This window comes from Rattus rattus, chromosome 11, assembly GCF_011064425.1.
Source record: "Rattus rattus isolate New Zealand chromosome 11, Rrattus_CSIRO_v1, whole genome shotgun sequence".
Lineage (NCBI taxonomy): Eukaryota > Metazoa > Chordata > Mammalia > Rodentia > Muridae > Rattus > Rattus rattus.
This window is the reverse complement of record NC_046164.1, coordinates 661,390-681,087: the sequence shown is the minus strand read 5'-3', so window position 1 is coordinate 681,087 and position 19,698 is coordinate 661,390. Positions and strand designations below refer to the sequence as shown.

The window sequence follows — 19,698 nt, the reverse complement described above, 5'->3', positions numbered from 1 at the left end:
AAAACACATTATATTAAATTCTCAAAGAACTACTATTATTCAAGTAAAACCCAAAGTTCAGATAGATGGAGTGATGTTGAATTCCCTATTTAATAGCATGTTTTTGTTTTTTGTTTTATTTTATGTTGTTTTTAGCTACTCGAATCCTCAACAATGGACAGCCACCTTTGGTGTTTCTACAATAAGTCCTAGGTTAAGAGTGAGAGTAAGGGCTATTTTAGCCCATGCCGAGTACAACTCCATAACTCGTGATAATGATATTGCAGTTGTACAACTTGACAGATCTGTCACCTTTACCAGAAATATCCATAGGGTATGTCTCCCAGCAGCAACCCAAAATATCATACCTGATTCCATTGCATATGTCACAGGATGGGGATCTCTCACTTATGGAGGTAAGTGTCTCTGGAAAATGAAACCGTTTAACAACAAATCTTCTGTTATTTGTTTTTATGCAAATGTGTTTGTTTTTTTTGTTTTGTTGAACATTTTAATTCAGGCTAGCTTGGAATCCACTATGTAACCCAGGATGTCCTCAAATTCATATTCCTCTTGAAGCAGCTTATATAATGGAGATAGAGGCTTGTACCACTATGGCCAACTTTGTAAATTCTTAGATGAGGAAACAGCCTGAGGATAGCCTCTTGTACAGAACCATCTACATCCTGGTCAGACCTGCCTCTAGCTACAGCTGCTGCCTCAGAGATGTAAAACAAGCAACCCTTAGAAACCGGAGAATTCTAATATCATAACAGAGAAATGTGAAAGAAAGGAATGAAGAAAGTATAGGGACCTAGAAGTTGAGTCAAGACCCCCAGGACCAAGTTCTCAGCACAAAGGAGATTTATTTGTCCCAGGGAGACAAAGATCAGAAGATGAAGGAAAAGAAAGAAGGAGAAGGGAACAAGAAAGAGGGGAGACAAAGTACAAGGGAGATGGGGAAGGGGTACTTGTCCCATAGGGACAAAGGACTGCCTCCGGATAGAGAGAAGACAGAAGTGTCCTGTAGGCAAATGGCACTTTGTAAACGTAAAACGGAAAGCTCCTGTCGTGGGGTAAGTTGGCTAATTTTGATTGGGCAAAAGGGAGTTTTTGATTGTTGGGCTCCAATACTTTGATATCGGACCTTGGTAGGTAGTCAGCCTCTGGGGGAGGAAGTGGCTGAATAAGGAAATGTGACCTTGCTGGCTAGCTTTGGGAATGTAATCTAATGGTTTTTAGCAAAGGGGGTGGGGAGGGGGTGGGAGAGAGGGCAATGCCTGCCAGAGCCATGTGTGCCAATGCTTAGGCTGACTAGAAGCCCTTCGATAAGTCTATCCAGAAAGTCTATACTTTTCTGCTAAGAAAACGAGACTTAAAAAGATTATGACCTGGGTTTTTAATAGCCCTTTAAGTTACTCTGGTATAAAATGAATCCTGCAGCCACGACAGGGAACTCCATGTATAGAGAAAAATGGATCATGTTCATTCATTGGATAACTAAAGCTGAAATTAAAATAAACATAATCTAGAGGAAGAATTGTAGCCAAGAAAAAAAAAATAACACTGTTAGGTGGGAAATGGAAGAGAAACCTTGGCAGCTTCCTGGAACTCAGTCATGTGCCACCACACCCAATAATTGATTAACTTTAAGAGACTAAAGGAAAATATATCACAAATTCAAAAAGAAAAGAAGAATCTCATCTCCCTAAAGGAGTTATCCCTTCTCTCCTACAACAGTCTCGCTCAGATGTATTCTTACATGCATCTTCTGGAGCCATTCTTTCAAAGCAGATAATGTTTACAATATTCATGTTATTCTTAGATTTGGCATAGTCATTGACTCGTACTTTCTGAGGTTTGATTCATGTCTGTCTTTATACTAAATAGGCAACACGGTCACAAATCTACAGCAAGGAGAGGTCAGAATAGTAAGTTCGGAGGTGTGCAACGAGCCTGCTGGCTACGGTGGTAGTGTCTTGCCAGGAATGCTCTGTGCTGGAGTGCGTTCAGGGGCCGTGGACGCGTGCCAGGTAACAACATTATCTGTGTCACCATTGAGAAGTTTGTAGGCATTCTCAAACACATCACCGTGTGACAGGCAAAAAGATAACAACGGTTACAACATACAACTCTGCTCCTCAAAAAAATGTATGCCCTTAATTGTAGAGATAAAATTCTGTTTTAAATTTCATTTAGCATAAAAATATTAATTGTTAATTGCTGTGGATGGCCAAACCAATATAACATGGTGGACATAATTAATAATAAAGTATTGTATGCTTCAAAATTTCTAGAGAGTAAATTTTGATGTTCTTATCACAGGGAACAATGTTTTCGAAGCAGTGGAAGCCTTAGCTGGCTTGATTTTAGTATTCAGCATCGTACCCATAAATTATAAAATCATTTCCTAGCTTATAAATGTATATTATAAACTCAGAATGGAAACAGTCATTTAAAGTTCATAATATAATTAAGCTTTAATTAATACTGTTTTATTTGTAAGTACGCATACTTAGCCCAATTAATAAAAACAGTACAGCATGCAGCCACTAAAAATTCCAAATTTTAAAGTACTTTAAAGATATAAAATCTATACAGTGTCTTAATTATTTGAATTGCAAGATATCCTAAATTCTATATTAGTAGAAAAGGAAAAGAAAGACAAGGGGAGGGGAGGGACAGGAAGAGAGAGGAGTGGTGGGGAGGGGAAGGAATGGAAGGGAGGAGGAAGAGAAAGAAAGAGGGAAGACGAAGGGGGAACAGGAAAGAAAAAGAAAGGGTTGGAAAAGCAACTAGTTTCCTCTAGCCTGAAAATTATTAAATTAAACATCCAAAATAACCAAATAGTAAATGCACAATTGTCTCCTTATAGTAACGAGTATGGAATTTAGTACGAAAAGTTTAATGAAATTAATGAAACTTAACAGGTCCCATTCCTTTACCTGATATGAGCCAATGTAGTCATAGGAGCAAATCATTCAGAAATTAAACCTCGTTATAAATACTCTAGCTCTTCGGGAATCCACCACCATTTTCCTTGATGAATTGCGGGCAACATGAAGTTTATTTTCTTCACCACATGTTGTTGACTTTTAATTTGGCGTGCAGGATCTTGAAAAAGTGGTCCTACTTAACAGATTACTAGAACCCAAGCCAGAAGTGTTTCCCCAAAATGATACATTTTTAACAATTTCAAGCAATAAAAAGTGGAGGTTTGGATATCGATGACGAAGAGTCTGTTATTTATGCACTCGGTTCTTTGATCCTGTTATGTGAGATGTTCCCCTGTTCCGTTAAAAACAAATTTTCGGGATTTGTGAAAGCTTTCTGAAGATCTCATCAGTTAGGTAATAACCCAGGCTGCCCACTTCAGATCTACTGAAAGAATTGCTTACAACAGCTTGAGGAGATTACAAACTAAAATGTTCTTTTTCATCTCAGTCTTGCAAACCCCCTCCACTGACTTCTGCATACAAATTGTCTGCCCTTCATTTCAGGCAAGTTCATGATATCACTACCATGAAAAGTTTCCCGCTCCGCCCCAGACTCACTGACTGTACTTACAACACTCTAACACACAGAGATTATGCCTCAAAAAAAATATAATAAGTGAATACTATTTTGCATGGAATTTTACAAGATCAATTTCATACATTCTTTCCAAGATATATCTGTTCTCACTTTTGGGTAACATTCTGTGTGTCAAGGCAACTAGATTGTTCCCTGACTCGTCAGGGTGAAGAAAACAAAGGCAGATTCAAAGGCCTGACACAAAGTAGAGAAAGTAACCATATGTTACTTGGCACTCACGAGTACCATTTGTTTGTCCATGGTGGATGAGATACAAAACAGAAAGCTTTGCCACTGTAGAAAAAAATAGCATTAAAAAACGTAACAACAAAACGCTGAGGACCAGCAAAATGCAGCATGAATGTCTCATCCAGAGGGATGAGGTACCAGCAGCTCCATGCAGTACTTGTCAAGCAAGTCGGTGATTCACAGACTGGCCTTTCTCTCCGTCTAAACCATTAATTAAATAGGTATGGAAAACCGAACTACCGTGAGCTGTCAAATGAATGGCTAACTTTTCTAGACGTACATCTGGTAATAATGGCTGGGTTTTATTAGCACTGACTATACGCCAAAGTGTGCCCAGAGTGCTATGTGTGTTAAGCTCACGTAAACACGTTTTTGTTTTTCTTTTTAAAGCCATTTATTGATAAGAGAATTTCAGCACAGATTAGTTAAAAAGAGCTTCCTGGACTTCACATACCTGATAGGCAGAGGACTCAAACTCAGGTTATATAGTTCCAGAATTCACAGAATTAGCCCATAATACAGCATATTCTAAAGGCATCTCCCTAATTGGATGATTACATGTATACATGTTTCTAGGCAGTTAGTTCTTGCCATTGGCTGGTAAATCTCTCATAAGAAAGGCTCTACTTACTGTCGTAAACATTTCTTTTCAATTATTCACACACAAAAAAATAGTGGTGGGTGATTTACTATGCATCAGGCCTCCTACCAGGTAGTAAAGAAAAGTCAGGTCGGGAAGTGACACATCTAAGACTCTTTCATTCAAAAGCTATTGCCTTAGCATCTTCTATGGGCTAGAAAGCGAGGCTGCGGCAGTGTCCACAACAAGGATGCTCCCTCCCCCTCCGGGATTTTACTACGAGATTGCTAACACAGGCGCTGGCCAAGTATCAAAATACAGGGAGTGCTAATACACGGAGAGCTGTCCAAAGGGAATGAGCTGGACTTTTTAGAAGCAGCGATAATCACAGCACGTGAGATCACAGGAGGAAACTAATGGAGCCCGAAGTCCATTAGAAGCACAAAAGAAAGAAGAGGGTCATGGAAGCCTTCCTGGGGCGAGAAGACCAGGAAGCAACAAGGAAGCAACTGAAGGAAGGCTTGCTCATGAGCGTTAAGTAATCTCAGCCTTACTGGTATACTTGAAAGATTTCAGTAATTTTTTTTTTTAATGGCTTGGCATGTTTCAAAAAGACTGGTATAATAGCTTGGACTTCTACTGCCATAGAAATAAGACTAATGATTTCAAGGTTCAAACCATTTGTTTTGTTTTCTTCAGGGTGATTCTGGTGGCCCACTAGTACAAGAAGACACAAGACGGCTTTGGTTTGTCGTGGGGATTGTGAGCTGGGGATATCAGTGTGGCCTGCCAAATAAGCCAGGAGTGTATACGCGAGTGACAGCCTACCGCAACTGGATCAGGCAGCAGACTGGAATCTAGGGCGACCTAGGAAAACGCGCCACCGGTGAAGTCTGTACCCAAGTGCGCCTGATTCAGATGCCGCAGCCTCGCCTTTCAACTGCCAAGGAAACTGGAAACGTCCCATTTGAACATCTCGTTACATAAATATGGTTTAACGGTTTAGCATTTCTTTGTCGATGTGAATGTTTACTTTCCCAAGGGGAGGGGGAATCCATGAACCTAACTAAATAAGAGAGGAGATATGTTGAACTAGTTATGGAGTTGACAATTTTATTATAGGGGTGGTAAGGTGTAGGACTGAGAAATCAGATACTCCGTATCAGAGAGGTCAGTATTTTCCAGAAAACTGTAGTCCTAATATTAAATCTGTGAGGCCAATGAACAAATACTGTAAGTACTGTAGCCATCCCAAGTGTTTGACATTCCCAAACAAATCTTCCAGCATGTTCTTGCATATTGAACATACGAATTAAAATAGTTGTTTTCAAGTGAAACCAAAAAACAGACTCGTGAATCTTTTTAACGGTGTTTTTCTTTCCCCCATTTTAAATGTCTTATTTACATAGGGAAGACATATCTCCCCCCTGGAGAAGCTGAGGTAATGAATACACAGCCTTCTCCGCTACGTTTACAACCACAAGAGTCACTGGAAAGAAATACCTACTGCTGGCCTTTTTTTTTTTAGAGTAACATGATGCTCAATCACAAAATTTAAGTACAAATTCAAAGTTAATGGCGAAGAAGAGGTAAAGAGCTGATTTGTAAAGGCCAAGATTAAGCAGGTTAACATCAATAAATCTGGAGACGGAAGGATCTCAGATTCATATTCTCTCTGTGTCTCTGTTTGTGTGTCTCTCTCCTGTGTCTCTCTCACATACACATACACACACATTCTCTCTGTGTATCTTTGTGTCTCTGTATCTCTCTGCGTATCTGTCTCTCTGTCTCTATCTCTCTCTGCCACTCTCTTACACACACTCTCTCTTAGACACACACACACACATACACACACACACAACCACTATCACCAAGAAGATACAAATTAAATAGAATCAATTAAAATCTAATGTGACACCAATCTATATAACTCTGGATCACAAGTTGTCTAAGTTTTTACGGGCTCCCAGTATAGCTAAGGTTGTTCATGGTCACCTGTATGTGTCACAGCTTCCCTCTAAAAGCCAACTCCTTATCCTTGGTGATAAGGGAAGTTAATGACATCACAATGAAAACTTTTTTGCTCTTCATGAAGCAAAATTATTAGAACCGGATCAAATCAAATTCCTTTGACAGAAGGGATTTAAAAATGTAACCCACTTTGGAAAGATGTATACACATATCTTTGGCACATTTTTCTTTCAAATAAACTCTTTTATAATCTTTTCTGCCTAATTATTTATGGAAGTTATGATTGCTGAAGGATGAGCCGAAAGAACTTATTTTAATTGGTTGTCTAACAAGAGAACTTCTAGCCAGACTCACTCTGAAGGCTGGGCATGTTCTGCCTCCTATAATCAAGCTCTATAAGGTAGCGTCCAGCTTGACACTCCCTTGGTGCATCCTGTGAAGACAGCATTAAACTGGTTATTTAGAGAAAGCCTCAAGGGGAGGGCGTCTGTGCGTGAGTATACGTGTTATTTGTGTGCCATCACATAACAGACATGCTTGGGTTCATTCCTTTGTTAGAAGTTACTTCAAAGGTAAGACTTATTTTACAGAGAATGGAGCGAAATCCTTAAACTGTTAAGATGGTACTTAGTGAAGTATATTCTTTCTATGAAGAGATATTTTAAAACCAAAGGAACATATGCAGTCTGGCTGCCAAAGATCCTTTCTCTCTCCTTCCTCCCCTACCTCCTCCCTCTCCCTTTTTCTATCTTTTAGTTACTGATGGATTACACTTTACTGGAACGTAAGTGACTTCATGAAACTTGAGTGTGAACATTTACAGAGACGTGGTAACTTATAAATTCTTGCAGGTGTTAAAAATTCATACTGAGTTCTTAAAGAAATTTCTCAGGATCACAATTGAATTGCAGAATTATTAATGCTAAGAAAAGCCCAATGTGACATATACGGTCATACATATCAGCCAATTTTAGCAATGAAAAAGTGAGCTTTTTAATATTCAAACTAAGGTTAAAATAGTCAATATGATTAGTGAAAAGATCTAATCTAAGAAAACTCTAATCTAAGAAAGCTTAGAGTTAACAGTTGGCTGTAATTTAAACTTAGTTTAAATTTCAATTTCATAGTGTAGTGTTTGTTTAATAAATAAATTAAGCCCTACTTCTGCTTTCTGTGGTCTCTCTGAGGCATAAATGAAATACAGGCAGACAAGCATTGCTCTTAAGACATTTAGGCCATATTGAGGTTTATGTTGTTCAATATAATATATTGGTAAAACAAAGAATAGCACAGTTACTTTTTAGAAAAATAACAAAACAATCAGGAATACCTTAGAACTAGCAGAAAATATAATTATTCTATAATAAAATATAATTATTCTATAATAAAATTAAAATGAATTGTCTAGAGTATCAGTATGCTGCAAGGCATGACAATCACCCTCTGCTCCAGGGAAAGGGAAGTGGTAACATTGCAGAATATGGATCTACATCTTGAACCAGATCTAACCTCCACTATTCACTTCCGTTTTCCTCGTTTTCTAAACATAAAACAATTCAGGACCCTGAATAGATTTTTTCTATACTTTTACATTATAATTAATAATAATAAAGTAAAACAAATTCTGAGCTGAGGAGACAGCTCAATGAACAAAGTGTTCTATCTGTATGAGGTCCTGAGTTCAATCCCAAGAACCCATATAAAAACTGAATACTACATATGTGCTTGCAATGCTAGCACTGAAGAGGCTCTGAGACTCAGGTGGGTCCCTGCATCTCACTTGTCAAGCAGCCTAACTGAATTGGTGAGCCCAGGGTCCCAGTGAGAGATCCTGCCCTCAACACACCAATATGGACATCTCTTAAGAAGCAGTACTATGGCCTCCACATGGACGCAAACACATTAGCATGTATACTCACACATACAGGATCATTACACACACACACACACACACACACACACACACACACACACACACACACACACGCCACTAAATCTGCTCTATTGCTAAACAATTAGTTTCACTAATCTTCTAAAGAAAAGAAAAATATCTTGCTTCTGGTGGTTCACTTCAATGAGAAAGCAGCTCTCTTAAGGATAAAGTTCATTTTCAGGAAAGATTATAGAGCAAAAACTGGATAATCACATGAAGAAATATTTAGGAAATTTTGGAATTAATTAGATTTAAAATCAGGTCATCTCTGAGAACTTACCCCAATCTAAAGGGCTACCAAAAACAAGCAAATAGTTTTAGGAATTATCTCGGCAAGAAAAAAAATTGCTAAGTACTGGGAGGGTTTATCTGTTTAACAAAAACGAATGTTCTCTGGAATCAAGCCAATCTGAATTATGACTAATTGGTACAAACCTATCGGAGTAACTAACCAGTATCTGACTAAGAAGGAACATTCCCAACACTGCTTGGATGGCCAAGAAACTGACAATAGCTAGCCCATTGGTTCAGAGGAAAATCAAACACTAATGTTCTGCTAAGGCAACATAGCAATAAAATGACTCCTAGTGACATTCTGTTATACTCTTAGGTTAATTCCTTACTCAACCATGATCCTAGAAGCTTTCCCTGCAGCAGATGGGAACCAATACAGAGAACCTACAATCAGACAATTATGCAGAGAGTGAGAGACCTTGCAACATTCAGCCCTAAAGGGGATGTCTCCATCAAATCCCTACCACCAGGGCTCAGGGAATTCTGTGGAAGAGGTAGGAGGCAGGAAGAGTCTAAGATTCAGAGTAAATACAGGACACCAAGGAACCAAGGCCTTCTACACACAGTAAAGTATGCCAAACGCATGAGCACAGAGAATGTGGCAGCATGCACAGGGCCAGCATCAGTCTGCACCAACAGGGGTTTTAGATCGGAAAGCTACGTCCCATTGATAGCCACTTGCAAATGAAAATGTCATTTTCTTCTAGACTCTACTTGGGAAGCAAAACACTCTTAAGGGTAAGCACCATGCCCAACGGAAGATGGCCAACATGAAAGGAACCCAATTGTCATCTTCATAGGTTCTCTGTCTCATAATGTTAAAATGTGGGGTTTTTTTCTTTTTCTTTTTTAACCATACAGATCTCTCTCTCTCTCTCTCTCTCTCTCTCTCTCTCTCTCTCTCTCTCTCTCTGTGTGTGTGTGTGTGTGTGTGTGTGTGTGTGTGTGTGTGTGTGTGTGTGTGTAGCTCTAACTGCATGGGTCCTCAGTTCAATCCCAAGAACCCATATAAAAACAGAATATTGCACATGTGCTTTCAATGCTAGCACTGAAAAGGCAGACACAGGAGGGTTCGTGCATCTCACTTGTCATGCAGCCTTACTGAATTGGTGAGCCCTGGGTCCCAGTGAGAGATCTTGGCCCCAAAACACCATACAATTTTATGGTTCCTGGTTTTGTATTTTTCCAGGATTCCTGTGTGTACACTGTGTGTTTATGTGTCTCTGTGCTTTTCTTGTGCTTTTTATCTGGCCCTTTTTTCTTGTTTGGTCTTTTTGCCCTGTTCCAATTGGTTTGCTTTTGTTTTATCTTATTGTACTTTTATTTTATTTTATTATTATTCCTTAGATTTCTGTTTGTTTTCTAACAAGAGACAGAAAGCATGTGGATACAGATTGAAGAGGAGGTGGGGAGGATCTAGGAGGAGTAAGAGAGGTAAAATCATTTAGAAGATATTGTATGAATAACATTTTTATAAAATAAAAATTAAAAAATCGGTTTAACTGATAATTAAAACCTGAGGAAAATAGAAGAAGAAATTAGGAAAATTAAAGGAAACTTTCACAGGACTGACAATAAACTTCTTCCAATTATACAATTTATACTGGAAATGTAAAAAAAAAATGATGTATCTGAGTTTGATGACTTGAGAGAATTTAACTGCCAATCAAAGTTATTGTATCCAATATAGTTAAATTTTAAAATCAATTGAAAGATAAAGATGTTTATAGATAAGGAAAAACTAGAGCAATTTGTTGTGTTACCCAGCCTTGTCAGAAGTTTCTTAGCGGAACCCTACATAGGATGAAGAAAGTCAGTCATGAGAACACAGGAAAGAGTGGATTTCATGAAAAGAATAGGCAACAAACCACAGATTCAATTTCATACAACTCAGCAAAAACCCAATATGAATAGGGAAGAAATAAATCACAAAAAATATCTAAACCAAATATTAACAAAAATGGTAACAAATATTAACAAAATTATAGCGATCACCAAACTCCTCTCTATATAGAAATGGCTTAACTAAATTTTTTTTCCTTTTTTTTTTGCTCCATACTGTGGTCGTATCCCACTGCTTTAATGAAAAGGTTTTTCCAGATCTAAGTGTTTTTTCTTTTTTTTTTTCATTTTTTTATTAACTTGAATATTTCTTATATACATTTGAATGTTATTCCTTTCCGGTTTCCGGGCAAACATCCTTCCTCCCCCTTCCTATGGGTGTTCCCCCCCACCTCCCCCATTGCCTCCCTCCCCCAACAGTCTAGTTCACTGGGGTTCAGTCTTAGCAGGACCCAGGGCTTCCTTCCACTGGTGCTCTTACTAGGATATTCATTGCTACCTATGAGGTCAGAGTCAGGGTCAGTCCATGTATAGTCTTTAGGTAGTGGCTTAGTCCCTGGAAGCTCTGGTTGCTTGGCATTGTTGTTCATAGGGGTCTCAAGCCCCTTCAAGCTCTTCCAGTTCTTTCTCTGATTCCTTCAACAGGGGTCCCGTTCTCAGTTCAGTGGTTTGCTGCTGGCATTCGCCTCTGTATTTTGCTGTATTCTGGCTGTGTCTCTCAGGAGCGATCTACATCCGACTCCTGTCGGCCTGCACTTCTTTGCTTCATCCATCTTGTCTAATTGGGTGGCTGTATATGGATGGGCCACATGTGGGGCAGGCTCTGAATGGGTGTCTCTTCAGTCTCTGTTTAATCTTTGCCTCTCTCTTCCCTGCCAAGGGTATTTTGTTCCCCTTTTAAAAGGGAGTGAAGCCTTCACATTTTGATCATCCGTCTTGAGTTTCATTTGTTCTAGGCATCTAGGGTAACTCAGGCATTTGGGCTAATAGCCACTTATCAATGAGTGCATACCATGTATGTCTTTCTGTGATTGGGTTAGCTCACTCAGGATGATATTTTCCAGGTCCAACCATTTGCCTCATGAATTTCACAAAGTCATTGTTTTTGATAGCTGAGTAATATTCCATTGTGTAGATGTACCACATTTTCTGTATCCATTCCTCTGTTGAAGGGCATCTGGGTTCTTTCCAGCTTCTGGCTATTATAAATAAGGCTGCGATGAACATAGTGGAGCACGTGTCTTTTTTATATGTTGGGGCATCTTTTGGGTATATGCCCAGGAGAGGTATAGCTGGATCCTCAGGCAGTTCAATGGTCTAGTTTTCCAATTACAAGAGGCTGACCCTATGTCTGGAATAAAACCCAAGATGCACTAGTAGAGACACACAGAGGTTAAACATGGAAGGATCGGAGCAGCCATACTTCTGTTTGACAAAGTAGATATCAAGTCAAAATTAGAGGAAATAAAAGGTCACTACATATTAATAAAAGTAAGAGTCCATCAAGAGCACACGGCAATTAGAACATCATACGCACCGAATGTTGATGCACGTGATTTCATAAAACAAATACAAAGGAGCAAATATGTGCAAATAACTTCAGTGCCCACTGGTATCAACTTACCAATCAACTAGACAAAATGTCCAAGAAGAAACTGCAGAGTTCCATTGTATCATATTCACATTCATTTTGAGGCTTCTATAACATTCCATAAACAGCTGCAGAATACACATTCTTCTTAGCTACTTTTGGGATTTTCTCTAAAACGGATTACATTTAGGACATAAGGTCTTACCAAAGGTAGAAATGCCAAAATAATTTACTGTAACTTATCAAATGATAGGAGAAAAATCGACTGTAGAAAAATCAACAATGGAAATCAACTGTGATCTTCCTTTTTGTTCAGCTTCTTTGGGTCTGTGGGGTGTCTCATGGGTATTCTGTATTTTTTTGGCTAATATCAGTGAGGACAAACTATGCATATCCTTGGGTCTGAGTTACCTCACATGGGATGATATTTTCCAGTTCCTTCCATTTGCCTGAAAAAATCATGATGACCTTGATTTAATAACTGAATACTATTCCATTGTGTAAATGAACCACATTTTCTTTGGTTCTACTCGATTTAGGGACATCTGAGTCTCACCTTCTAGTTTCTGGCTATTACGAATAAGGCTGCTATCAGCATAGTAGAGCATATGTCCTTATGATATTGTGGAGGATCTTTTGAGTATCTGCCCAGGAGCAGTATAGCCGGGTCTTCAGGTAGCATAGCTGTCCTCTGAGAGGCTGTACTAGCAGATGACTGAGGCAAATGCAGATACTTATAGCTAAGCACTGGTCAGAAGTTGAGGACCCCTACGGAAGAGTTAGAGGAAGGATTGAAGGAACAGAAGAAGATGGGTACCCCATAGGTAGACTAACAGTATCAACTAACATGGACCTCTAGGAGCTCCCAGAGACTTAAGCACCAACCAATGAGCATGCTCAGGCTGGTCCAATGCCTCTGGCACATATCTAACAGAGGACTGCCTTGTCTGGCCTCAGTGGGAGAGGATGTGCCTAATCCTGTAGAGATTTTATGCCCCATGGAGGGGGGAATGCCCGATGGGGAGTACCACCTCAGAGGTGAAGGAGAGAGGAAATGAGGGGAAGAACTCTGGGGGAGACCATGGGGGGACAACATTTGAAATGTAAATAAATAAAAAAAATGATTAGTAAAAAAAAAAAAAGAAATGTTGTGAGAGAGAAGTCAAAAGCTATACAATTATGTAGAGCTTGAGCAATAAGCTATTATTAGTGTGGTGTGTGTGTGTGTGTGTGTGTGTGTGTGTGTGTGTGTGTGTGTAGAATGTTGCATGTGAGTTTGGTTACATGTATAGGGACATAGGTATTCAAGGCCAGTGTGGTCTATAGAGTGAGTTGCAGGGCAGCCAAGACTACGTAGTGAGATGATAAATAAACAAGGAAACTAGTAGATGAATAAAATTAGAGATGAAAAAGAAAATACTAAAAAATAAATGACAAAGAAATGAGGTCATTAACATAGTCTAAGATGCTACAAAGTCTAGAAGAAATAGTTATACTCCTAGACTCAGGTGATGTACAAAATTTAAATCTACAAGATATAAACAACTTTCGTAGATACAACATGAGCAACAGAATTCTGCCATGACCTCCAACCAAGAAAAGCTCTGAGATGAATTAATTGTAAATATTACCAGATCTTTAAAGGAAAACTAACACCAATGCTTCTTAACTATTAATAAAAAAGGAAGGGAGGAAGAAAGGAAGGAAGGAAGGAAGGAAGGAAGGAAGGAAGGAAGGAAGGAAGGAAGGAAGGAAAAGAGTGAGAAAAAAAGAAAGAAAGAGGGAAAGAAAGAAATAAAGAAAGAGGGGTTGGGGATTTAGCTCAGTGGTAGAGCACTTGCCTAGGAAGCGCAAGGCCCTGGGTTTGGTCCCCAGCTCCGAAAAAAAAAAAAAAAAAAAAAAAAAAAGAAGAAAAAAGCAAGGAAAGAAATAAAGAAAGAAAGAAGAGAGGGAGAGAGAAAAGTAAAGGGAAAGAGGTCATCGAGCTCATTCTATGAAGCTAAAACAGGCAATATAAGCCAAAGAAATAAATAAGATACGAACAGAAAAAGAAGCAAAATGAACTCATTGTAATTAGCATAACACTATACTTAAAACACTGAGTCAGAAAACACTTAGAGTTAATTAACTACTTGAAGCAAAGCAGCAAGAAAAATCAGTGTGTCAATAACAGATTTGTCAAGACAGACATCAAGGGAAAAGTTCTATTCACAATAGCTGAAAAGTTAAGAAAGTTAAGGAAAACATTTACATGAGTCAGGCATGATGGCATTTGCCTTTAATCCCAGCACTCAGGAGGCAGAGGCAGGAGGAACTCCTGAGTTTGAGTTCATCCTGTTCTAAATGTAAGTTCTAAGACAGCCAGGTCTACACAGAGAAACCCTGTCTTGAATAGAAAAGAAATGGAAAGAAAGAAAAGAAAAACTGTCTGTTATTTGTAACAGACAGTTTTCAAAATCATAAATAAAAACTTCTAATGAACTTATTGAAAAATGTTTCAATATCCACAGTTATCAAGAAAATAAAGATTTGTCTTCACACAGTCAATTAGGGGCTCATGTCTTGACAGTTATAGTCACACACATACTATGTTCCTATTTCTGACACTCTAACTCTTTGAATGACTTTATGAGGTCACCAGAAATTATCTACTACTTGTCCCCAGAGAAACCAGGAAATAATATATAATATGACTTATGTCATAGAATAAAGCATAAACTATATAAGGGAAAAAATTTTACTTGGAATGAGTAAGTAAAATTTCTTCCACAAAATAATTACGTTTCCTTATGGATAAAAAAAAAATCTAATCATTGAAAGTATCAGCTGACCTAATAAAAATCATAATGATGATAATTATAAAAGTTATTTATGAAGCAGACCTCCCATGTAATAAATCTGGGAGAAGTGTCGTTATTAATACTATATCTTGAAGAAGAATCACCTGAGGTTCAGAAAAGCCAAATAACACGTCTAAGATCACAGAGTGAAGGAGGTAAGGTCTGAAATCAAGCTTTGAGGAAACTCCAGTCCTGTGCACTCTCCTCTTATAAAATTAATTGTTGGTGTCAACTGAAGTATTCACATATAAATTCAATTCTCATTTCCTAAGCTGCATTTCCAGTCTAATAATCACTAAAATCCAATTTTCTTAATACAATAATTGCCATACTCTTGGACCAGCTAGATGGCCCGGCAGGCAAAAGCATTTGCCACCAAGCCTGATGACTTGACCTATTCCTAGTACCTAAATGGTGGAAGAAGAAAATTGCAAATTGTCCTCTAACCTCCAAATATCCATAGCACACATATAATACTCTAACACATACACATACACATAGGAAAAAGTGAATAAATAAAAATAGTTGCTAGCATTGCTCTCAGTAGTGCCTGAATGCTGGGAATGGTAGGGTTCCAGTGATTTGAAGTTCAAGGTTAACATCCCATGCTCGTTCCCTGTTACTGACAAAAACACACTGGCTTTATTTGAAATCAGAGCCTCAGAATCATGGCACTGGTCACTTTCATGTATCTGGTAAGTGCTCTAGGCTCTTCTGTGTGGCTCTTCCACCTTTCTGATAAACGTACAGGCTGTAAAACTGCTTTCTAAAGATTTGTGTTCATAGCCACACAGTATTGCAGGCCTTTGCCCTGTCTGGAGAAGCCTCTTTGGGCTATGAATGATGGGAAAGGCAGACACACTAATTAGTCAAAGAGCTAAGAGTGCCTCTCTGTGTGCTCAACGAAAATAGGACATTTGTATCACATACTCCTCCAAATCTAGGAAATATGGCAGAAGTGGGGGCAGAAGGTTGTAAAGACCGGACAGTGGGGAGAACTACTATAAAAAGAAAACCCCAGTCTTCCAAATATGACAAAGTTGTAGTAGTCGTGGAGACACAGCGACTGTGGTCACCTGGAAAAGGACTGAATAAAAGAAAATGAAAGATGAGGGGGGGGAGGGAGGAGGAAGAAGAAGAACAAGAAGAAGAGAAGGAAGCAGAATTGGAGAAAAAGAAATTAAAGAAAAGGAGGAGGAGGATATAACAGACGGCCATACTGTCTGGGGAAAAGGGAGGTCAGAAGTAGCGGAAGGAGACTCAGAAGAGGAGAGTGAACACTATTACGGTTACCCTGCATACGTGTGTGAAACTGTCAAAAATTTAATTCTAAAAGGAACTGTAAAATATCATTTTAAAAACTACTTTATGTTAAAAGAACCTATTGTGTGAGTAGTACAATAACAATGTGAAGGGATTAAAAACTTATTTAGGGCCATCGGGACACCTGAGTAGGCAAAGGGGCATGCTGCCAAGCCTTGTGACCCGAGATAAACGCCTTGAACCCATATATGGAAGAAGCAACTCACAAGGTGTTCTCTGACACACCACACACACACACACACACACACACACACACACACACACACACACACACACACACACGAGGATGAAGGGAGAAAAAGAAAGACAGAAACATACAAAAAAATTTAAACATTTTTTAGATGGTAAGGATCATGAGTAATCAAAATGTAAAGTTTTATTCTGCTTTACTCGTTTTATGTTTATGTCCTCGGTCATTCTGCACTCATCAGAAAGATCCCTCCATACCCTCTTATGCCCACCCCACTCCTTCCCCAGAGTCAAACTCCCACGTTCCTCTCTCTAACAGGGAGATGTCTTGTGGTTCAAGTCTTACAGCACTGAAGTAATATAAAATTAGGTTTTTAACAGCGTAATTTGAATCCAATAGCCCGTAAGTTGGTTGATTTTAATGGCATCTTTTAGGGGGACAGTATTGTCATTAGAAAGGGAGGGAAGAATAGAAAAAGATGTTTTCCACGTTTAGAAGTGCTCTAATTTCTATCATCACAATTGTTTACGTTGAACTTTAAAACACTACCACATGAAGTTCTGTGATTTCAAAAGAAGCTTAGAATTACAGATTCCACATGAAATCTTTCTATAACACTCTCCTACTGTAGAATCTTACTGGTACAATCCAGTGATTTAAATTTGTCCACACGCCTCATTGACTGACTCCCACCAACAGCACGGGATTTGGGATTCGATTGGCTTCGGCGTCCATAGCATGCTTTGTGTGCGTTCCATCTCATGTTTACGTCTCATTTCCAGCTTACCTCACTACCTACGAGGTTAAAAGTATGATTTAAAGCAAAATCCACAGAGTTGATGAGGGGTAAAGTATCATCCCTGAGGATTTCTGATCTCTATTCCCCCTGATCTAAAGTACCCCAAGTCCTGTGTCCGTTGTAAAGTGCTAGGAGACTAATAAGAGTTCCTGAGCTTCAAATAATAAGAAACCTCAAGGGATAAATATGATTTGGAGAGAGAAATGAGAATGGCAAGAATACACTGAATCTTTTTTTGTTTGTTTGTTTGTTTGTTTTTCTTTTTTTCTGGAGCTGGGGACCGAACCCAGGACCTTGTGCTTGCTAGGCAAGCGCTCTACCACTGAGCTAAATCCCCAACCACTGCACTGAATCTTTTAAGCACATATTCATACGTATTTTTTATGGTGATGAACTCAATACAATTAAGGTCGAAATTTTTGATGATGTTGCTAGATATCTGGTCAAGATTCGATCAGCAAATGGAACACTTACTTCCATTATCATTCTATTATTATTAATGTATAATTATCATTTCTATGGTTTTATGATATCTCTGATTAGCACTACCTAAACATGTTTGGAGGAGGAGAGAAGCACAGCCCTCATGAGACTGAACCTCTTTTAAAACAACTGCTGCCCGTTGTGAGCGGAACGTACCTGTAATCCCAGAGCTCGGAAGAACTGCAAATTCAGAAATTGCCAGGGAGATGTCGTGAGGCTCTGCCTCACTGTATGAAATAGTGACAAAGAAAGAAAAAGAAAAGACTAGTAATCAAGAAAATCCTTTCTCCTGCAGCATATAAACTAGACCCATCCTTATACCCTTACTGCATCCCTGGCCTCTAGCAAATTCAATTTTTTCCACATAATTGAACATTAAGATGTGTCCTATCTCGCCTCTACGCCAATATCAAAATTGGCCATGAAGAACGAGAAAGCTGTCCAAAACATGGAAAATTGCTAGTTAAAGCCATATATCTTTTAATTAAAACTCAACACCCTGTAGATTTCAGGGTATCAAACATTCTTTTAAAGAGCACTAGAATTAAAGCGGCAGTAAAAATTTGAGGACGGAACTCACGGAAGGATGATACATGGTTGCAAGAGAGTTATGGGTTGGAAAACACTCAGATCCTAATGGAAGGTTAGGGCTTCAAGAGCCAGTGGCTGTTCGCAGGGGAACCAAAGAGAAAGCGCCCCAAGTTTTAGCAGTGACGTCTAAGCAGGGCAGGGAGTGGAAAGGGACAATTGTCTTCCACACAGAACACGCAAACCCACGTATCTCAGGCCAGTCCGTCCAGCTACTTCCTTGGTCACTACAACTTAATTTTAAATTTCTCCCCCAACTGGGCTGATGTGACTATTTATTATTTATGGATTGGCATATGCGCAGCGCACAGTTTACTAATGTTTTAAAATTAATTAATAAAGGTTTGGAAAGCACTTTGAAGATGAAAAGTTGTGTAAGCGCTAAGTATTATCATTAGGCCATTATCATAAAACACATAAAAGCCATAGATTCTTGTAAGCTAAATAGGTGGAGGATGACTGTGCCACGCAGCACTCAAGGGGAAGATGGCAAGGGGACAGCCTCGGAGGAGCGAAGAGCCATGGACAGCCTTGCGGAACAGGTGTGTGAACGTGCGGCGGGGGAGGGGAGGGGGCAGGCGCTTTTGCACGGCTCAGCCAGTGTCCTGCTGAAAGTTCTAGCATAGTTACTACTTAACCTGATTTGTAAGATTCTTAAAAAGGAGCAGGTCCTTTCAGCTCCTATGGAAATAGAACCAACACAAGTTCAAAACAAAGGGGAAAATGGTTACAATGGAAGAGTCTTCGCCATTGGAGTTCACTCTAAATTCCCTGGGAAACTTTTCAGGTATAAACAAGGTGTTCTCGTGTAATTGCTGGAACTTGAAGATTTGAGACTGGGGTAGCTTTAAAAGACAATTTCACCATGAATACAGAAAGGACACGAAACAGATGTATATTAAATACGTGTCCGTGTCTAGTGGTGTGGAGTGATGCAGATGTAGTCGCGTTTGCTGTTTTATTTGCTGGACTATTCTCCGGCTTGGAAGTGGCAAGACAAGCTGAGGTCTTATTCTTTTAATTATTGGAACACTGCAGTGCTTCACAGCTAGCAGCATGATTGAACATTCAGTTTGGAAGCAAAGGCAAAGCCAACAAGCACATTTAAATTCCTGACATCAGCAATGATGCATTAGCTAGTAATCGGCCTTGGAAACCAAAACAAAAATGTAATGGCCTATTATTATTCAGAAGGCAGGTGGACAGGACATTTTACATTCACATTTTAATTTTTAAGCTGATCAGATTAACACAAGTACAAGTGTTTACACACATATTAGTCTTTCCAGCACTATCCCAAAATGCAAATATTGATAAACTAATTGGGAACGCCTATTTTTCTTTTTAAATAGACACATGTCTGGATGAAATGTCGATTCTGGGTAACTAGCACGTTGGGATGTTGTAACATTATGTTAATAATGTCACATCTTCTGTTCACGTTAGTGTTTAGCTTTCTTTAC

General features: G+C 39.0%; 2 protein-coding genes across 2 annotated transcripts in view; both read left to right on the top strand.

Moving 5' to 3' along the window:
- Positions 1-5,402, top strand: part of LOC116912791 (transmembrane protease serine 11D) — a 58,071-nt gene extending 52,669 nt beyond the window's left edge. Inside the window, exons 8-10 of the mRNA XM_032916953.1 lie at positions 136-395; positions 1,870-2,012; positions 5,081-5,402. Coding sequence (XP_032772844.1) covers positions 136-395; positions 1,870-2,012; positions 5,081-5,242 — 565 coding nt within the window. The 3' untranslated portion in view covers positions 5,243-5,402. The remainder of the gene's footprint in view (positions 1-135; positions 396-1,869; positions 2,013-5,080) is intronic.
- Positions 5,403-18,721: 13,319 nt separating this feature from the next.
- LOC116912420 (transmembrane protease serine 11C) overlaps positions 18,722-19,698 on the top strand; it is a 61,849-nt gene continuing 60,872 nt past the window's right edge. Inside the window, exon 1 of the mRNA XM_032916486.1 lies at positions 18,722-18,777. Coding sequence (XP_032772377.1) covers positions 18,722-18,777 — 56 coding nt within the window. The remainder of the gene's footprint in view (positions 18,778-19,698) is intronic.